The sequence below is a fragment of the Chrysemys picta genome, chromosome 2, assembly GCF_011386835.1.
Source record: "Chrysemys picta bellii isolate R12L10 chromosome 2, ASM1138683v2, whole genome shotgun sequence".
NCBI classification, from domain to species: Eukaryota; Metazoa; Chordata; order Testudines; family Emydidae; genus Chrysemys; species Chrysemys picta.
The window spans coordinates 164,666,413-164,688,317 of NC_088792.1; the positions used below are offsets into that span (position 1 = coordinate 164,666,413).

At 44.5% G+C, this 21,905-nt stretch overlaps 1 protein-coding gene across 1 annotated transcript; it reads left to right on the forward strand.

Moving 5' to 3' along the window:
- Positions 1–80: 80 nt before the first annotated feature.
- Positions 81–21,173, forward strand: LOC122172717 (mediator of RNA polymerase II transcription subunit 15-like). The gene is made up of 6 exons (XM_065584755.1): positions 81–6,698; positions 7,628–11,140; positions 12,421–12,530; positions 17,273–17,377; positions 20,073–20,131; positions 21,114–21,173. Exons 1-2 carry the CDS (start codon positions 6,296–6,298, stop codon positions 8,128–8,130), a joined length of 906 nt encoding a protein of 301 aa, XP_065440827.1. The 5' UTR covers positions 81–6,295; the 3' UTR covers positions 8,131–11,140; positions 12,421–12,530; positions 17,273–17,377; positions 20,073–20,131; positions 21,114–21,173.
- Positions 21,174–21,905: the final 732 nt, after the last annotated feature.

The following is a 21,905-nucleotide window of genomic DNA, read 5'->3' on the forward strand; positions in this document are numbered from 1 at the left end:
ATACCTGTAAAGTAACAAGTGGGTGCTTTCAGAACTGCTCGGCACTCCACAGCATATGCTGTGAACTAATAAAGATTAATTTCCAAATAATAGAATTGTATTCAGTAACAATACCAGTGCAAAGAAAACTTTGTGCCGTTTAAAAACAAATACATTAAAAACGTAATACATTAATGGGACGGACCTTAACAAAGGGAAAAAACATTCATGCCATTTTACCTACACATATAGCAACCATGGCTTTCACAGGTCAGTGCCTGTGAAGCTGTGATTGTCCTTAATGTCCCATGGGGTGGAATGGTGGGGTAGAGATGTGGCCCCTGATATCACGATGAATGTTGAGGGCGCTTTAGGGAGATGATGTAATAAAGTTCTCCATGGACTGCTATGGGAGGCGAGCCTATAACTGTTGAACATGTAGGTCCACAAGAGTCTGCAGCATCTGTTTGCTGCCAGAGAAGCCCCATAACATCCTGGTGCATCTCCCTCTCCTATTACTGCTGAAATTCTTAGTCCTTCTGTTTGCTCTTTCCTTCTCCAGGCTGTTTGCAGTGTTCACCCTCCAGGCACTATGCTCAAGTCTGATGCAGCACCAGCTTGCAGGATCGCACTGAACATGTCATCCTGAGTCGTCATCTTTTTTCTCCTTATCTGACTCCCCTTCCCACAGGTGTGGAATGGGAACCCCTTAAGGCCGCAACAGCAGCAGCTGCAGATAAAACACACAGAGGTAGCATTGTCAATATAGTCACAACAGAAAGTAAAAGTTAAGATTCAGAGCTTCCCTCCCTTGCTCCCCTAAAGATTTAAATAAGACATGCTTATTGTCACTTCTGCTTCAGAGTGCTTGTGCATGGCCCCACTCACAGCACCAGTCTCGTGGTGAGTATAGCCTACCAGGAGTAAGGGAGATGAGGAGGGAATTGCTCGGTTGCATGCAACTATGAGTACTGAGCAATGGTACTGAATACTGGCACCATTTTCCACAGGCAGTGGTCATTTTAGCTGATATCTCACTCCTGAGTGTAACAGAGGCATAGAGAACACAGCTGCTGCTGGCATCCCGAAGGTGCCTGGGCCCATATACTGCTAGCCTGTGTACTACAATGGTGCCTGCCGAAGTTACAGCTGACTAACGTGGGAAAGTGTCCTACCTTTGAGGAAGAAATAATGCTGCCATCCCTAGAAACCTTCAGGAGAGGACTGCAGAGTACCTCCATGAATGTTTCAACGAAATCTCTCAGGAGGATTCAAGGAACCACCCCTATGTACACAGGCAAGAGGGGGCCATGCAGAGCAGTTTGTCTGAATGAATGAATGTTGGTATACTACTACCTCTTCTAGTACAAGTAAATTAATGAAAAGTCGATAGCTGTGTCCAGTTTTGGGCAGGGCAGCAGGCATCAAAGTCAGGGGAAGGCTCAGCCTACCCAAACTGCCTGCATGGCCCCACCCACACTCCACCCCCAGCCTCTCTCCTGCTTCCCACTGCACTGTGCTTCGGCTCTTCCTTCCCCTGTGGCTGGGGCCCCGGGCCAGTGGTGCCAGAACCAGCAGGTCATAGCCCTCCTACTTGTTGAAAGTGGAAGGGCCTGGTCCTCCCACTTTTCGCCCAGGCAGACCCCGCCCCCTTCTCCTCCTCTTCCCCTCGAGGCCCCACCCCACGGCCAAGCCAATGTGGAGCCTGGGCAGCTGTGGGGAGCTGTGGTGGACCCTCCACCTGCCCAGGGAGTGGGGGGCTGAAAGCAATCCCCGGCCCATGTCCCCACTCTCCGGCCACCCGGGGCAGGAGGAGGGTCTGCAACTCCATGCTGGCTCCCCACAGCTGCCCGCGCAGCTCTCCCCAACCTGGCTCCGGCCAGTGGGGCGGGCCTTGGAGCTGCAGTCTGGCCATGGTAAGAGTTGTGTGGGCAGCTGTGAGGAGCCATGGAGTCGCAGATCCTCCATCTGCCCCGGGCAGGCGGGGAGCCCTGGGAGCAGGGACACGGGCCAGGGGCTGCTCGGGCCCCTTGCACCACAGGCAGATAGAGAGTCCGCCGTGGCTCCCCACACCTTCCTGCCTGGCTCTTATCCTCTCGTCTGTTATGAGGAGGAGTAATATTGCTCAGAACTGGAAGCCATGGGAGTGGAGTTGGATGCAGGGTGCCGGAGATGATACGCATGGCAGCATGTAACTGCGTATCCACCAGTTTGGTGTGTGATGATCGACTCCAAACTGGTGCACAGTACTCCACCACCGATTACGAGGTGGCAAGAGCTGACGTCTGCACAGTTGGAGCATGAGCACCTCATGATGAACCTGCAGTTTGCTAAGAACATTATAACCTTAGCTGCTGTCTTCTTCAGGTGAGCATGGTAACTCAGTGTGCGGTCTAAGGTCAAACCTAGATAGACCAGTTCTACTTCATGCTTCACCTTTTGACCATTGAGATAAACATTCAGTTCTCGGGTTGTGCTGGCATGATGAAGATGGAACAAATTGGAGACTGTTTTTACCTCCCTGAGCAATGGTAACTAGGTCGACGAAAGCATTCTTCCATTGCCCTAGCTGCATCTACACCGGGGGTGCACTCTGCATAGCTACGGTGCTCAGAAGTGTGGATTTTTCAGACCCTGAGCAGCCTTGCTGTGCCAGCCTAAGTTTTAAGTGCAGCCCAGGCCTCAGTCTTTTGTTGCAGAGGGTATAAAAGAGTAAGGCCTGATCTACAGTTAATTTTTAAGTTGACACAGGTAGAGTATTCAGAGGTGTGAAAAATTCACACCCTTAACATCATAGTTAAGCTAATCTACCCACCAATGTAGACATGGCTAGATCGACAGAAGAATTTCTCTGTCAATCTAGCTACCACTGCCCTGGGAAGTGGATTATCTACATTGATGGAAAAACCCTTTGCATTGCTGTAGGAAGCATCTACACTATCGCACTACAGTGGTGTAGTTCCAGCACCGTAGTACCCATAGTGTAGGCATGGCCTAAGAGTCACAATAGAGAATGTTTGGGGGGTGCTCTCTGATGTCACATCATCCTTTTATTTTATTTTTTCCTGAAAAGGTAATACATTACAAGCTGATGTGTGTTACCAGAAAGACAAGTCTTCTGTCCTGGAAACAGGAGCGTAGCTGGGTGGGAGCAGGGGGGAGCGGCTGCTTTCTTCAAAAGTGGCGCCTTAGGCACCGACTCTCTGGGTGCTCTGGGGCTCGAGCACCCATGGGGAAAAATTGGTGGGTGCTGAGCACCCACCAGCAGCCCAGCTCCCCAGTCCCTACCCCCCTGCCCAGTTCACCTCCGCCTCCTCCCCTGAGGGCCCCCTGCCTTCTGCTCCTCCCCCTGGCTCCCAGCTCTTGCGCCACCAATCAGCTGATTCGCGGCAAGCCTGGGAGGGAGGAGGGGGAACGCAGCGTGCTGGGGAAGAGGCGGGGCCAGGGTGGGGATTTGGAGAGCGGTCCAATAGAGGCAGGGAGGGGCGGGGCCGGGTGGAAACAAAACAGAAATCTGGTAGGAAAGAACATTGAATATTAGAAACATAAAGCCTTTTAAAAATCCATTTCACCTGTCACTATTTTTGTTGTTTGCTTTTTGCATTTCTCTCAATGCTGACAAGGGAAATAAATAAAGTCAGTTCCACCTTTGTTTACAGTCAGGTTCGCAGAGCTGTGAAGTTTGGGTTGCAAACACTGAAGGGTAACCTTTATTTGTTTGAAAACCCAAACTGTTTCAATTGGAATGCTCAGAAAAATGCATCCCAAATCTCTCTTCTCGCCTTGTTTTTACAAATCTAATCTTGGGTCAAAATTTGAGTTGTGTGGTGGATCACTGTTCTCTCCCACAAACAACCTTTGTTCTGTGTCATAGCTTTCAGAAGTTGGCACATATTCCATAATAATAAAGTCTGCCCCTGCTACCAGAGGATCTGAACCTGCAAACACTTACACACAAGCTTAATTTTACACAGGTGAGGAGTCCCATTGAGTTCAAAGTTATGTATGTGTGTATTTGCAGAAACTGGGTCAGAGTTCCCTCTATCACAATTTCAATAATGTCAGGGCAAGCTACAAGGCAATGATTTGCTACCAATACTTCAAAACAGGGGTTCCCCAAAAAATCTCCTTAGCTTGTGAAAAAACTGGGTATGTGGGTGGTTGCTGAAAGGACATTTATTTGCCTCCTTCCTTATGGAAAGGTCTCAGAATTAAATAGGGATTAAACCAATACAGGGAGGACATTAAATAGGTTTCTATAGAAATTGCTATAAAAACTTATAGCTAAGAATAAAAAACTAGAATTTTTTTTGTAGATGGTTCAAACAATTGTAGCCCACAGAGCTAGCTTTACCATTTATTTTATTTAGCGATAATGCAAGTAACCTACAGGACTGTATCCTGTAAGACATTAGCTTAAGCAGTTAGGATGAGGCTTGAGGCCTATGAACTTCGTCTGCCACACTTAAGTTTTGGGGAACTGTGAATAGAGTGTTTATGGGGGAAGTTTATACACAACAACACCAGGCAACCACAGGAATATGAACTAAAACAAGCTTTTGGATATTTAAAGTTTTTTTGTTTTTTGTTTTTTGTTTTTTTTTACTAAATGGCACACTGGAGAGAGGTGATGGATTGATGGCTCTGGTACCTAGAGTCACCTCTGTTCCTGTAGAACAGGAGAGCAGCAGGGCCAGCCAGCCAGCCTGCCCCACCCCCCACCCCCATCCATGATTCCCCAAGATAAATCTCTGATAATTTTCATATGACTTTACATTGTGCCTCTTCCTATAACCTTGTAGTGGGTCTACCCACGTGTGACCTCTGTTTTCATGAAACTTTGTATCAAAGCCTCATATGGAAACCTTGTACTGATGAGCCTAGGTATATGAAAACTTTGTATCAAAGCCTCATGTAGAAACTTTGCATTGCCCTTGGTATAATGTTATAGCCCCTAAGGATAGAATAAGATAGAAGATAAATGTCTCTTTGCTAAGAATAGACTAAGATTTCCCCCCACCCCTTAATCAATTGCCCTGTTGAATGAATGAGGAAGGCGTGACAGGCAAGCACCTCCAGACAGCTGCAACAGTTGGAAAGGGGATGGAAGCCAGACCCAAGGACAATAAAACTTGTCAAGTGGGCTCACATACTTGTAAAATAATATAATTCTTGTGTTTTTATTTTAAGTACAAAATAATTATGTATAACAAATTTAAAAGTATGTAATTAGTAATTTGATATGTCGGGTGGTGCCTTTTTTTATGTGTTCATTCCCCCTGATGTTAGAACCTGGCTACGCCACTCCCTGGAAAGACTCGATCTGTATACAAACTTAGGTCTCAAAGTCAGTGGGGCTCTGTGTGAGCACAAGGACTCTTCTTCGTGGCTCTAATTGCAAGATTGGGGCTTGGTTTTTATCTGTGCTGCACCTCTATGATGCTGAAGCAGCACATGTAAGATTTGAGGAAAATCTCATTTTCCAGGATTAAGGACATTCACTCTAGATAATGTCGTTTGCCTTTGCAAGTTTGATCTGCTTTTTTGTTTTGCGTTGCATGTACTGTATGCTCTCATTCCCTGTGTTATTCACAGTTCCTTAGAAAGTTTAGCTTTCAGAATAGCAGCTGTATTCATCTATATCTGTAAAAAGAACAGGAGTACTTGTGGCACCTTAGAGACTAACAAATTTATTTGAGCATAAGCTTTCGTGGGCTACAGCATCCGATGAAGTGGGCTTTAGCCCATGAAAGCTTATGCTCAAATAAATTTGTTAGTCTCTAAGGCCTGGTCTACACTACGAGTTTAGGTCGAATTTAGCAGCGTTAAATCGAATTAAGCCTGGACACGTCCACACGACAAAGCCCTTTTTTTCGACTTAAAGGGCCCTTTAAACCGGTTTCTTTACTCCACCTCCGAAGAGGGGATTAGCGCTGAAATCGGCCTTTGCGGGTCGGATTTGGGGTAGTGTGGACGGAATTCGATGTTATTGGCCTACGGGAGCTATCCCACAGTGCTTCATTGTGACCGCTCTGGACAGTACTCTCAACTCAGATGCATTGACCAGGTAGACAGGAAAAGCCCCACGAACTTTTGAATTTCATTTCCTGTTTGCCCAGCGTGGAGAGTGCAGGTGACCATGCAGAGCTCATCAGCACCGGTAACCATGATGGAGGCCCAAGATTGCAAAAGAGCTCCAGCATGGACCGAACGGGAGGTACGGGATCTGCTCGCCATATGGGGAGACGAATCAGTGCTAGATGAACTCTGTAGCAGTAAATGAAATGGCAAAATATTAGAAAAAGTCTCAAAGGCCATGAAGGACAGAGGCCATAACAGGGACACACAGCAGTGCCGTGTGAAAATTAAGGAGCTAAGGCAAGCCTACCACAAAGCCAGAGAGGCAAACGGAAGGTTCGGGACAGAGCCGCAAACATGCTGCTTCTACGTGGAGCTGCATGCCATGCTAGGGGGTGCAGCCACCACTACCCGAACCGTGTGCTTTGACTCCATCAATGGAGAATCACACAACAGGGAAGCGGGTTCGGGGTACAAGGAAGATGATGATGAAGACAATGAAGATAGCTCACAGCAAGGAAGCGGAGAAACCGGTTTCCCCAACAGCCAGGATATGTTTATCACCCTGGACCTGGAACCAGTAACCCCCGAACTCACCCAAGGTGTGCTCCCAGACCCTGAGGGCGCACAAGGGACCTCTGGTGAGTGTACCTTTGTAAATATTACACTTGGTTTAAAAGCAAGCGTGTTTAATGATTAATGGTTAATTTGCCCTGGCAATCGTGGCCAGTACAGCTACTGGAAAAGTCTGTTAACGTGTATGGGGATGGAGCGGAAATCCTCCAGGGACATCTCCAGAAAGCTCTCCTTCATGTACTCCCAAAGCCTTTGCAAAAGGTTTCTGGGGAGGGCTGCCTTATCCCGTCCGCCATGGTAGGACACTTTACCACGCCAGGCCAGTAGCACATAGTCTGGAATTATTGCATAACAAAGCATGGCAGCGTATGGTCCCGGTGTTTGCTGGCATGCAGACAACATCCATTCCTTATCTCTCTTTGTTATCCTCAGGAGAGTGATATCATTCACGGTCACCTGGTTGAAATGGGGTGATTTTCTTAAGGGCACATTCAGAGGTGCCTGTTCCTGCTCGGCTGAACAGAAATGTTCCCCGCTGTTAGCCACATGGTGGGGGGAGAGGTGAAGTGATCATCCCAGAGAATTGGGTGTGTGGGGGAGGGGGGTAGTTGGGTTTGTGCTGCATGTTAACCCGGGAACCGCAGCCCCTCCTTTTACATTGCAAACCCATTTTAAATGGCCAACCCAACGGGTGCTTGGTATGGGAAATGAGGGCGCTGCTGTTTGAAATCATTCCCACATGTTATGAAGGTTAAAAAAGCCAAAAGACTGTGGCTTACCATGGCTGCCTGCAAGCTGAATTCTGTTGCCTGGCACTGCGTGAGTGATCTCTCACACCAAACTGGCAGGTCCTCAATATAAGAGGAAAAATGCAACCTTGTAACGAAAGCACATGTGCTGTGTAATGTGAACAGCAAAATTTAACGTGAAAGAGTGTACCCATTGTTCTCTAAAATGTGTCATTTTTAGCCACCTCTCCCTTCTCCTCCACCAGCTGCAAATGTTTCTCCTTCACAGAGACTAGTGAAGATTAGAAGAAGAAAACGGCAGACTCGGGATGATATGTTCTCGGAGCTCCAGATGTCCTCCCACACTGACAGAGCACAGCAGAATGTGTGGAGGCAGTCAATGTCAGATTGCAAAAAAGCACAGTATGAACGAGAGAAGAGGTGGCGGGCTAAATCGCGGGCTGAAGAGAGCAAGTGGCGGGCTGAAGATGATAGGTGGAGTCAGCTTGCTGACAGAAGGCAAGAGTCAATGCTCCGGCTGCTGGAGCATCAAACTGAAATGCTCCAGCGTATGGTTGAGCTGCAGGAAAGGCAGCAGGAGCAGAGACCGCCGCTACAGCCCCTGTGTAACCAACAGCCCTCCTCCCCAAGTTCCATAGCCTCCTCACCCAGACGCTCAAGAACACAGTGGGGGAGCCTCCGGCCACCCAGCCACTCCACCCCAGATGATTACCCAAGCATCAGAAGGCTGGCCTTCAATAAGTGTTAAAGTTTTAAACTGCAGTGTGTCCTTTTCCTTCCCTCTTCCCCCACCCCTCACGGGCTATCTTGGCAGTTATCCCTCTAGTTGTGTGATGAATTAATAAAGAATGCATGAATGTGAAGTAACAATGACTTTATTGCCTCTGCAAGCGGTGCTCGAAGGGGGGAGGGGAGGGTGGTTAGTTTACAGGGAAGTAGAGTGAGCCGGGGGGCGGGGGGGAGGGTTCATCAAGGAGAAACAAACAGAAGTTTCACACTGTAGACTGGGCAGTCACAAAACTGGTTTTCAAAGCTTCTTTGATGCGCAAGACGCCCTGCTGTACTCTTCTAACCGCCCTGGTGTCTGGCTGCGCGTAATCAGCAGCCAGGCGATTTGCCTCAACTCCCCACCCCGCCATAAATGTCTCCCCGTTACTCTCACAGATATTGTGGAGCGCACAGCAAGCAGCAATAACAATTGGAATATTGGCTTCGCTGAGGTCTATCCGAGTCAGTAAACTGCGCCAGCGCGCTTTTAAACGTCCAAATGCACATTCTACCACCATTCGGCACTTGCTCAGCCTATAGTTGAACAGGTCCTGACTACTGTCCAGGCTGCCTGTGTACGGCTTCATGAGCCATGGCATTAAGGGGTAGCCTGGGTCTCCAAGGATAACGATAGGCATTTCAACATCCCCAACGGTTATTTTCTGGTCCAGGAAGAAAGTCCCTTCCTCCAGCTTTTGAAACAGACTAGAGTTCCTGAAGACGCGAGCATCATGTACCTTTCCCGGCCATCCCACGTTGATGTTAGTGAAACGTCCCTTGTGATCCACCAGGGCTTGCAGCAGCATTGAAAAGTACCCCTTGCGGTTTATATACTCAGTGGCTTGGTGCTCCGGTGACAAGATAGGGATATGGGTTCCGTCTGTCGCCCCACCACAATTTGGGAATCCCATTGCAGCAAAGCCATCCACTATGACCTGCACGTTTCCCAGAGTCACTACCCTCGATATCAATAGGTCTTTGATTGTGTTGGCTACTTGGATCACAGCAGCCCCCACAGTAGATTTGCCCACTCCAAATTGATTCCCGACTGACTGGTAGCTGTCTGGCATTGTAAGGTTCCACAGGGCTATCGCCACTCGCTTCTCAACTGTGAGGGCTGCTCTCATCCTGGTATTCTGGCAGGGGAAAGCAAGTCACAAAGTTCCATGGAAGTGCCCTTACGCATGCGAAAGTTTCGCAGCCACTGGGAATCGTCCCACACCTGCAACACGATGTGGTCCCACCAGTCTGTGCTTGTTTCCCGGGCCCAGAATCGGCGTTCCACGGCATGAACCTGCCCCAGTAACATCATGATTTGCACATTGCTGGGGCCTGTACTTTGTGAGAGGTCTATGTCCATGTCAATTTCCTCATCACTCTCATCACCACACTGCAATCGCCTCCTCGCCTGGTTTTGCTTTGGCATGTTCTGGCTCTGCATATACTCCAGGACAATGCGCGTGGTGTTCATAGTGCTCATAATTGCCGCGGTGATCAGAGCGGGCTCCATGATCCCAGCGCTATGGTGTCTGGGCTGAAAAAAGGCACGAAACTATTGTCTGACGGAGGGAGGGAGGGAGGGAGGGAGGGGCGAGTGACAACATGGCTTACAGGGAATTAAAATCAACAAAGGTGGCTGTGCATCAGGGAGAAACACAGACAACTGTCACACAGAATGGCCCCCCCAAAGATTGAAGTCAAAACCCTGGGTTTAGCAGGCCGTTGATTTCACGGAGGGAGGAGGAAGCAAATGAATACAGAACAAATCTGGTCCATCTATCTTTTACATCTTAAGCTGGCAGCAGATGGTGCAGCATGACTGATAGCCATCGGCATCTTCTGGGTGCTTGGCAGAAGATACTGTACTACGACTGCTAGCCATTATCGTCAAGACGGTTCAATAGGACTGCCGGCAGGACTGAGTCTCCAGGAGACAAAACATGTCTGCCCAGGTGCCTCTGACCGAACTCACTGAGGAGTACGAGGAGGACGGATACCAGTCATAATACACCATCCACTGCCAAAAGGCAAGGAGCTGCTGCTGTATAGCAATGCAGCCCCACGTTTGCCAGCACCCAGATAGCTGATGACGGCTACCAGCCATAGTGCACCATCTACTGCCAAAAAGCAATTAGCTGCTGCTGTGTAGCAATGCAGTATCATGTCTGCCGGCACCCAGAGGACATATGGTGATGGTGAGCTGAGCTGAGCTGAGCGGGATCCATGCTTGCCGTGGTATGTTGTCTGCACAGGTAACCCAGGTAAAAAGGCGCGAATTGATTGTCTGCCGTTGCTCTGACGGAGCGGGAGGGGCCTGACGACATGTATCCAGAACCCCCCGTGACACTGATTTTGCATCATCAGGCATTGGGATCTCAACCCAGAATTCCAATGGGCGGCGGAGACTGCGGGAACTGTGGGATAGCTACCCACAGTGCAACGCTCCGGAAGTCGACGCTAGCCTCGGTACTGTGGACACGGTCCGCCGACTTAATGCACTTAGAGCATTTTATGTGGGGACAAACACAATCGACTGAATAAAACCGATTTCTATAAAACCGGCTTTTATAAATTCGACCTAATTTCGTAGTGTAGACATACCCTAAGGTGCCACAAGTACTCCTGTTCTTTTTAGAAAGTTTAGTTTGCTTTAGATCTGACTTTTGATTTGTATATTCATGGAAGTACAATTTTATCTATACAGTGTTATGGGCAGTTTTATGATTTTGACCAATAACTTGCAGGACAGGGGTCTTCTGTAGTTTTGGATGGACCTTCTTGCATTTAAATATATTTTAATAAAAGCAAGAATAGGTTTGTCCTATTATTGTAAGCTGTTTTGAGACAGGGAATTAGTAAAGTAAACTTGTGGCTTTTTCTAATTTTCTTTCCATTTAATGTCTTGAATTCAGAAACTTCTCTTTTGGAGCAAGAGGAACTTGTTTAACACTAACTACAATAATTTATCCAAGTTAAAAGGGACTGTTTGGGTAAGTAACTATTTATTATTTGCATTATGATACTGTCTGGGGAGCAACCGAGAACAAGGTCCCATTGTGCTAGGCACTGTACAGTGTAATAGACAGTCCCTGCCCTGAAGGGTTTTCAGTTTAAATTGACAGCACAGGCAAAGGTTAGGGGAAAAGACAGAACACACAAGCAGAATGATGGTTTGCAAATGTCATGCTGGTGTCAAGATTGTTTTGTGGGGATCTGATGGGTTGTTGTTTAATTCTTTGGGGGAATTGTTATGGGATTAGCTAAATGGAAACACAGTGGGCAGGCGAAGGCAGGGAGGGGAGCATTCAGGGCAAGCGGAAGAGACAGAATGAGGGCAGCAGTTGTTGGAGTAAGCAGTTGAAAGGCAGAGTCCGAAAGCAGAAAGGATTCTGACATCCGTGTCCACAAGTCCCTGTTCCAGCTACTTCTGCATCTGCTCTTGCAGGCTTAAGAATTTCTCGGCCTCCTCCCTTTCCTCTCCCCACCTCTCTCCAAACTGGCTCCTTCCTGCAGTGTCTTTTCCCCCCAAGCCCACATGACTCAGGTGTGGGGGTGCTGCACAGGTCCTGTGGTCCCAGAGCTGTGGTGCTGAATGTGAGAAAAATAATGATGAGGTGAGGATAATTTCTGGGAGTTGAAAGTAAGGAAAGTGAAACTGAGAGGATTGAACACACAAATGTGAAACTAAATGATGCCTTTCTCTGATTACATTAGGTTGGATTTATTAGTATCAAATTATAAAATGTTCAAAGTGATACAATTAAAATAAGGAATTTGTTCAGAAGTCAAATACTGCCTGTTCTCCCCTTCACCCTGCTTTCCATTTTCACAGCACAAACTGACAGTTACACCAGCAAGATCATTGCATATGGCATGCTGCAGATAATAAAAAGTTGTTTTGCCCATCAAGATAATGTACACTTTGGCAACATCATTTCTCCAATGCTCAGTCCTTTGACTGTGGCTGCACCCATCGTTCACTGGGATATGCATTTCTTAACTCAGCTGTGGCTTTTTGCTGACCTTTGATTCCTCAGGCTCTTCCTATACTAACCAATAACACTCTGAATTCAGCGCTGGAAGCATCTTTCACTGGACTCTTCTCCTTTTAGTTTCCCCTTTAGGTTTATAGTAAAATCCCCAGCAATCCTGGGAAGAGCATTTATTTAGTTTAGAATGCAATATGGTCTCCACTTTGACAGCTCAGAAGCAGTCAAGCTGCATTTCTGCAGCAGTAAACAGTTGTGTAACTGCAAATTGCTCTCCACAGGTACTAGCAGGACACCAGAACATTCTTGGAAAAGTTTGAATTTCAGAGTAGTGTCCCAACTGATCCAGGTGTCTCTCAAAGGCCAGAAGAGCTATCAGGATCTTGTCAAGGTATCTTACATAATAATTTTATGATTATTTTTCCATAACTCCTTGGAAACTTGAAATGGAAAATCTATTTCCTTGACAAAAACTGTTCTGTTGTGTGTTCATTAATTTGCTGTAGGGTTGCTCATGAGTTGGCATGAGAACTTTTGCAGATAAAATATGTATAATTATTTGCGTTTTTTTTAAAAATGCAAAAAGAATAACAAGATTTTGGAAATAGGGTGACCAGACAGCAAATATGACAAATCGCGACCGGGGTAGGGGTGGTAATAGGAGCCTATATAAGAAAAGGCCCCAAAATTGGGACTGTCCCTATAAAATCGAGACATCTGGTCACCCTAGAAATAGATGAATAGAAAATAGTAATACTAACATTGCTTTTCTTTGCCTGGGCAGGGCTCTTAACTTTATTTTAAACAATAAAATAATTAACCTTGGGAAAGAAGCGTCCACGATTTTTCATGACAAAGTTATAGAGAAGAAAGACCTGTACAGAACTGTTTACAGAGTTTACTGCTGTATCTTCTGTTTGGCACAGCTCTGTAGCAGGCTTAGCCAATGCAGGAAAACTTGTTTCTTTTAAAAAGGGAAAAGTATTGTGATAACAAATATCCCATTTGTTTAGGGATTTACCCAAAACCAAATAAATGGTATTTATTTAATAGTAATTTTTATAATAATAATATGTATGGCATCATTAATGCCACAAATATTATGGTGATTAAAAATAGCATGCATTACTATCCATTCCTTGTTGTTCTGTAGCCATTTTCACCTGGTAATAATGTTGCTTTTATTCACATAGATCCTTATGTTGAATATCAAATGTTTATGGTTTCTCCCTCAAATAAAATCTACTAGTATAAACACATTATCCATTAGGATCAATTAACATCCAACTCTCTCAAAATCCATGTAAAGGTGAGATCTGTGCAGACATAGAGTTCTCAACCCATTGACCCACAGCTGTGCTATATTAGAGGCATAATGATGATCTGGCGTTTAAAGTGGCTCTTTCTTCTTCTTACCCCTGAGAGCTCTTTTCAGCCAAGGATCCCAAATAGTTTACAGACTTAAACAGATACACAAGCTCTACTCAAGGATCACTTCACCCAAAACTAAAGTGCATCTGCTTTGGGGTCAAAGGCAGCAGCTGTCTGACAGTACACACTAACACTGCATAACAGTTTTGGAGAGGGAGTGAAGAGGAATCCTATATCCCATTTAGGAAGGCAGGATGTAGTTCCTAAGCTGGAATTTGGCCAGGACATCTGGGTTAATATCCATAATGTTATGAAAAGCATCACAGGATCTTTAATGTTCATGAGTGGTCAAGACCTTAATGTATAATAGAAAATATAAATACACTATAATAAATAATATATCTTTATTTTAAATCTCTCCTTGCTGAAGGATTCTGGCTGTTGTACAATGAATAAACTAAGAGCAATTAATAAACTTGAGGACATTGGCTAATCTTCATTGCTTCCAGACTGGCCAATTCCTTAGGGGTTGGGGAGGCCTGTGTGGTCTTTGTACTAGGAAAGGGATGGGGGAAAACAGTTCATTTTGGTTCTCCTGGGCAAGGTTAGTTAGGTTACTGTGAAAATGTCAAAGACTGGAAGGAAAGACTGAAACTTCTGACCATTCTAGAGATGAAAAACCTCTGCAGAAAAGATGACCTTCTGCAGTCAGCTCACAATCACAAAGTCTGTAGAACAACTCATAATATTTGGGGCAGACTTCATCAATACAGATAAGACCCTTTCAAACTGCAGGGACTCTCAATTTTATCCAATAGGGAGCAGAAGATAAAAGCCCTAATGATCCCAATTAGACACTGATTTAATTATGTTTGGGAAAAATCATGGACTTTTTACAGTTTGTTACAATGCGGTTATGTGGCCATGTCTGTGACATTTCATGCTTTATTCTAGAGTTCATTTACCTTTTGGCCTTTTATCATAGCAATGCCTCGGTATTCCCAAATGCCCAGGACTGCTGTTGACTTGTGCAGAAAATAGGGAATGGTTATAGCTACCAAGTTTTGTGCAGTTCCATGTGAGACGTTTTGTGCAAATGATTTAATTAGCTAATTTGTATACGACCTTTGGCTTTAAAAAATTGTGTAGATTTAGTGCTGGTGAAAGGCGTTGGCTTGGTCTTCTGTTTAGCTAAAGCAGAACAGCAGGGCAAGCTTTCCACAAACCCTGACCATCCAGTATGCCTCATCCCTGATCTTGGGGAAGGGGAAAGGACTTTCCTGCAGAGATAGTAGGGATAGTTCTTAAAAGGGAGTCATATATGTCTTCTCAGACAAAATAAAACCTACATGAAGGTGGAACTGAGTTTGAGAATACACTAAGGGTAAAAATATAACTAATAGGGATATTATAATTATCCCCAAATGAAGCATAATAAATCCACAAAATTTCTAGTTAAGGTTACACTTGAAAGAAATCCAAAGATGTCAAGATAAGAAATGTTGTGTGCAGTGTAGTTGCAGTTGTAGCCATGTCAGTCCCAGGATATTAGAGAGACAAGCTGTGTGAGGTCATATCTTTTATTGGACCAGATTCTCTCCCCAACAGAAGTTGGTCCAATAAAATATATTACCTCACTCACCTTGTCTCTCTCGGGTAAGAAATGCACAATTAAGGCCTGGTCTACATTAGGAATTTACAACGGTATAGCGATGTTTCTCAGGGAAATCCATACCCCTGAGAGACATCGCTATACCGACCTAACCCCAGTATAGACCAGCACTAGGTCAATGGAAGAATTCTTCTATCAACCTAGCTACTGCCTCTTGGGGAGGCCTACAGTGATGGGAGGACTTCTCCCATCAGCATAGGTAGTATTTATACTGAAGTGCTACAGCTGCAGCAGTGCCACTGCAGCATTTTAAGTGTAGACAAGCCCTCAGGAACTCAAACAGCATTAATTGTCAGACACATAGATGAACATAATTTGTTGGGGAAAACGACAACATGGTTTTTGTAAAGGGAAATCATGCCTCACCAATCTACTAGAATTCTTTGAGGGGGTCAACAAGCATGGACAAGGAGGATCCAGTGGACACAGTGTACTTAGATTTTCAGAAAGCCTTTGACAAGGTCCATCACCAAAGGCTCTTAAGCAAACTAAGCTGTCATGGGATAAGAGGGAAGGCCCTTTCATGGACTAGTAACTCATTAAAAGATAGGAAACAGAGGGTAGGAATAAATAGTTAGTTTTCAGAATGGAGAGAGGTAAATAGTGGTGTCCTCCAGGAGTCTGTACTGGGACCAGTCCTATTCAACATATTCATAAATTATCTGGAAGAAGGGGTAAACAGTGAGGTGGCAAAATGTGCAGATGATACAAAACTCAAGATAGTTAAGTCCCAATTAGACTGCAAAGAGCTAGAAAAGGATCTCACAAAACTGGGTGACTGGGCAGCAAAATGGCAGATGAAATTCAAGGTTGATAAATGCAAACTAATGCACATTGGAAAACATAATCCCAACTCTATATATAAAATGATGGTGTCTAAATTAGCTGTTACCATTCAAGAAAGAGATCTTGGAATCATTGTGAATAATTCTCTGAAGACATCCACTCAATGTGCAGCGAAGGTCAAAAAAGCGAACAGAATGTTGGGAATCATTAAGAAAGGGGTAGATAATAAGACAGAAAATATCATATTGCCTCTATATAAATCCATGATATGCCCACATCTTGAATACTGCGTGCAGATGTGGTCACCCCAGCTCAAAAAAGATATATTGGAATTGGAAAAGGTTTAGAAAAGGGCAACAAAAATTATTAGTGGTATGGAACGACTTCTATATGAGGAGAGATTAATAAGACTGGGACTTTTCAGCTTGGAAAAGAGATGATTAAGGGGGGGATATGATAGAGGTCTATAAAATCATGACTGGTGTGGAGAAAGTAAGTAAGGAAGTGTTATTTACTCCTCAGAACACGAGAGCTAGGAGTCACCAAATAAAATTAATAGGCAGCAGGTTTAAAACAAACAAAAGGAAGTATTTTTTCACACAACGCACAGTCAACTTGTGGAACTCCTTGCCAGAGGATGTTGTGAAGGCCAAGACTATACCACGGTTCAAAAAAGAACTAGATAAGTTCATGGAGGATAGATCCATCAATGGCTATTAGTCAGGATGGGCAGGGATGGTGTCCCTAGCTTCTGTTTGCCAGAAGCTGGGAATGGGTGACAGAGGATGGATCATGTGGCATCATGTAGAGCTGTCAGAAAGTGGCCATAAACTACTGTAAATACCTCCCAATGGGTGTAGAGTTCCTATATCCTAGCTATCAGACTCAGAGGTCCATGTTTCTGCCATGTATACCTGGAATACACCTCTCATTAAGGAAGCCGCTGGGCACGTTGTTTAAATTTATTCTGCATGTTATTTGGAATGTATTTAAGGCCGAGTTAGGACACTGGTGATAAAACAGCAGTATAATAATGAAAAGCTTTTGTATAATAGCAATATAATGATGAGAAGCTGCTCCTCAGGGCAGAGGCACATATTATCTACTGATCAGCTCCATATACATCTTTGGTGCTATATTAAAGATAATTAAATGTTATTGTGATACAGTAACAACTCCTTTCATTGATATAGTGCTCCAATAGCTCACCATGTGTGCATGTTGCATTGACAGAGGGTAACAGTCACTGAACTAATTTAGAAGGCTCATTAATAAAGGGTGATTTATATTCTGGATTTACAAAGGAAAAGAAAGGAATATTCCTGGCATCGCCAACTCTAGAGCCGAGATGGGAAAAAAAAGCAGATGACATCACCATAAGGAGGGAGAAATGATCTTCAGATGGACAGGTAACAAAGAGCTGTTTGTGTTTATGTATAATTAACTAGCCTGCACAGTGAAGCGGGTAGGTGTTACTCTGCTGCATATATTGCATGTATGCAGCTCATTCAGGACGCCAGAAAGGGTGCCCTTCTTAAACCAGTATGTTGTAAGAGAAAGACAGTACCCAGGGATTTCCAAAAGCGAAGGCATGTTTAACACACTTGATTAATTGCTTTTGGAAAGTGACAATGAGAACAGACAGTAGTGAAGCAGCAAAATAAAAGGCTATCTAATATTAGCAACTGAAATTCTCAATTGCATAACAATTGACTTAGTAACAGAGATGAGAGAAAATGGTTACAGATCAGGTAGCAGAGGTGTGACAAGTAAAATGTTGCAGGCATTGCTGTTGGGCCCAGTTTTGCTCACAATATATCAATGACATAGAAAAGGGAATATGCAAGATGTGCAAATTTGCTGAAGACATAACTAGGAAGACCAGCTGGTATCATAGAGCGGGGCATTGGATTGAAAGGCACAGAACTAAATGGTGGCTGGAGCTGACAAGGGACTTTTGTGTTTTAATGTAGAAAAATATAATAAAATAATTAAGGTAGGACTGAAAAGGACAAAGTGGATTCTGCCCTAAATTATCCCCATCAGCAAGGCACTGATTAGAAGAAAGGTCTGGAGAACAATGATAACAGAAAACTAAACTTACCAGCTCAGCCAACAAGAAATCAAAGAGCAAAAAGGAGGTAGTGATAGAGGGATATAGCAGGAATGAGAAAGGGTCACAGGGGCAGTGAGACCAAACCTGGAGTGCTGGACACAGTTCAGGGTTCCGTGTAGCAAAGAGGATATTGAAGATTACTCTTGTTTCCAGTAGTGCTCACACTAAGCTAGGCACACCCCAAAAAGGCACCAAAGAGGGCAATGAGAGTGCTAAAACTCTCAGAGGGTACATACCTAAGCCAAGGTTATAGGAAAGAATTTGTATTCCCTAGAAGAGACGAGGGTATGACTGAGGGATATCCATTTTTAAAGGATGGAGGGAATGTGGGTGTCAGGAATGCATTTGCCAGGGTAACAGGCAGAGAAAGAAAAGGGCATAAACTGAGGATAAGGCCTGGTCTACACTGGAGGGGGTGTCGATGTAAGCTACGCAGCTTCAGCTACGGGAATACCGTAGTTGAAGTTGACATATCTTATTCCAACTTACCTCTCGTCCTCACGGCGTGGGATCGATGGCCGCGGCTCCCCCGTCGACTCCGCTGCCGCCGCTCGCTCCAGTGGAGTTCCAGAGTCGACGGGGAGCGAGTTCGGGGATCGATATATCGCGTCTTAACAAGACGCGATATAGTGATCCCTGATAAATCGATCACTACCCATCGATACAGCGAGTAGTCTGGACGTACCCTAAGAAATGTGTGAGTACGAGTTGCCAAAATCTATTTAATGAGCAGTAAAATGACGTGTTCCTTTCTGCTACTTGTCTCTGACTGAGAACTGATTAATTCAACACATATTTAAACATAGCATAATCAAATCATAGAAGAAAACACTTGAGTCATCATTTTCATTTCATCCATACCCCTTTTTTTATATGTCTGTTGTGTTGCCTGTACTAGAAACCCAATTGCTAATCTAGGGTCATTCAGATTTCACCATCAAGGGCCACGTTACCAATTTGCAAGGAGCATGAGAGAGGCAGGTAATTTGCATCTATATACTTTTGCAACTAAAAAGTAAATGTACTCCAGTATTAGTTTGTGTTTTTATCTTCCTCGGTAGATTAACAGAAATTTCTTTCTGGCTGAGTTTACCTGCAATAGAAAAACAAAACAGTTCTTAGAAGGGAAAAGCAGAAATGAGATTTGGCCTAATAGAATTTGTAGTGTCCATGAATGTACCTCCAGGCTCCTTTATTGCAACTCATATCTAGGAATGAAGCTTCACACCTGGAAAATCATCAATCAATACAAAATGCAGTTGTCTTTTTAGTGGACACATCACCCCAGTGTTCCTTCCTCTGTATTTAGTCCTCACTGAATACAGAGTCTATTTCAAGGTATTGGTTCAGATATTCAAAACCCTCCACGCAAATGGCCCTGGCCACCCAAGAAATCATCTCTGTGTCCACAGTGATGATCTCCCACAACAGTTGCTTTCCCCAAAAACAATGAAACTGTTGACCAATAGTAGGAGGCTCATGAGTGTGAGCAGGGCCGGCTCCAGGGTTTTGGCCGCCCCAAGCAGCCCAAAAAAACCAAAAACCCCCACCGTGATCGTGATCTGCGGCGGCAATTCGGCGGAAGGTCCTTCGCTCCCAGCGGGAGTGAGGGACCGTCCGCTGAATTGCCGCCGAATCCCTGGACCTGCCACCCCTCTCCGGAGTGGCCACCCCAAGCACCTGCTTGCCAAGCTGGTGCCTGGAGCCGGCCCTGAGTGTGAGGGACAGAACTTTCACAGGAGCCAGACCTACACTTTGAAACTCACTTCTGCAAGAGCTAAGAGTGACACCAAGCCTCACCATATTCAGAACTAAGATCTTGTCTACAAGAAAGTTGTACCAATGTAATTAAGATGGTTTCTAAATGTAAATCTCATCTCTTCAATTTAGTTTCCCTTCAATAATTTCTTCACACACAAATGGATACCCAACACACCCACTCACTCACACAAACTGCCTATAAACTAATCAAATTATTTCTCTTACAGGCTGGGAAGGAAGAGAGATTCTTCTTCCTCTTTCAGATTGGGAGGCAACAGATGCTAAGGTAATGGGGGTTAGAAAGTACCTAAATAGAAAGATAGATCTCCCAATCCAAGTGTGTATCCACACTAGGAAGAAAAGATGTTTTACCATATATTAGTTAACATATGGTAACAACCTAGTGTGGACAGGGCACTTTTAGTTTTCACACGTTAGCAGGTTGAGGTAAACACTAACTAGGGGGAAGCCTAAAGCTAATATGTGGCGAAATACTCCTTTTTTCCTAGTGAAGACAAAGCCTAAGATGAATTAAACTGGAGGGTGGCCAGAGCTGCGCTTACTCCACAGTCTCCGCATTTAACCATTAGAGCACTCTTTTGGGACTCTTCTTCTAGCCCCTCTTCACCATAAATTGCTTTCTGTCTGTCCTGGTTCTCAGCTGTTGGTTATGGAGCAGGTTGGAAGATTATTTGTATTTAGAGTTTTTAACAGCTGAAGTCCAACCTAAGCCTCTCAGTTCAAGCCTTTACTGAATTTGAAAAGGGGAAGTAAAATCCCCCCAAAAAGTTCCTTGACATTGATAGGGAATGTGAAAACTTATAAATAACCAATTGCTTGGTACTAAGTCCATGGATGATCCCAGTAAGGACAGATGCTATGGTTACTGATTTATGGCTGTGAAGGACTTAAGAACAGTCCCAATGTCAATGGAGCTTCAGACATGCTAATAGCAGCTCTTTGCTGCTTGCTGCCCAGAAGCTGCTTGGCAGGGTCTCATTTCACATTACTTAATTTTCATCTGAAAATTGTGTTTTCGGGCCTAAATTGATGGTTATAATTATTATTCCTCTGAATTATTTCTAATATGAAATTCAGCAACTGTTTAATAGTTCACAGAAACAGTACACAGCAGTTTTAGACCAGAAGCAAAGGAAAAGCAGGCAGAGGACTTTAAGGAGGTGGAGATCTTGATTCTCATTAAGTTTATTACATTACATGTTTTAATCTTGTCTTTAGTCCTTGAATTTGTACTTGTGTTATTGTAGATCACCCATGATACAGTAGCTGAAGGTTCTGTGGAGATAACATTACCATGTATTTTTGAGGTATGTATTGGTTTTTCAATTACTTTTCAAACCAAGTCAGAGACAGGACCTCATTCACCAGGGTTAGCACCTTAAATTTGAAATATATATTGGTACATTTGTGTAAACATTACATGGGATACACAAGAAGAATTGGAGTCTTGCCATTTTTAAGACACAGTGAAAGACTCATCTTTTTGTGCAAACCTGTTCACAAAAACAGAGGTCTACAATGATCTGTATGTTCTCCAGGTGAGGATTTAGCCTTTTTAGGGTTCTGGATAAATCAAGGGAGGAGTGGAGAGTTTAGGCCAATATAGGGAGAACCAGTGTGAATCTAATTTTTGTTACATGACACCTAGAGAGGTAGGGGAATTAGAAGTACACCTCTACCTCGATATAACGCTGTCCTCGGGAGCCAAAAAATCTTACCGCGTTATAGGTGAAACTGCGTTATATTGAATTTGCTTTGATCCACCGGAGTGCGCAGCCCTGCCCCCCGCCCCCCCCCAAGCGCTGCTTTACCACGTTATATCCGAATTAGTGTTATATCGGGTGGTGTTATATCGAGGTAGAGGAATATAGACAGCAGACTTTCAGTGTCCTGCATGCAAATCTCAATAGTGCCCCCTGCTGGTTTGGGTTGGTTTCAAAAGGTTTTGTTTAAGGCATCTTACATCTAGAGCTGGGTAAATAATTTATTTTTTGGTTCAACCTGCAAACCGAAAAATCAGAAACAATAGATAGATTCCG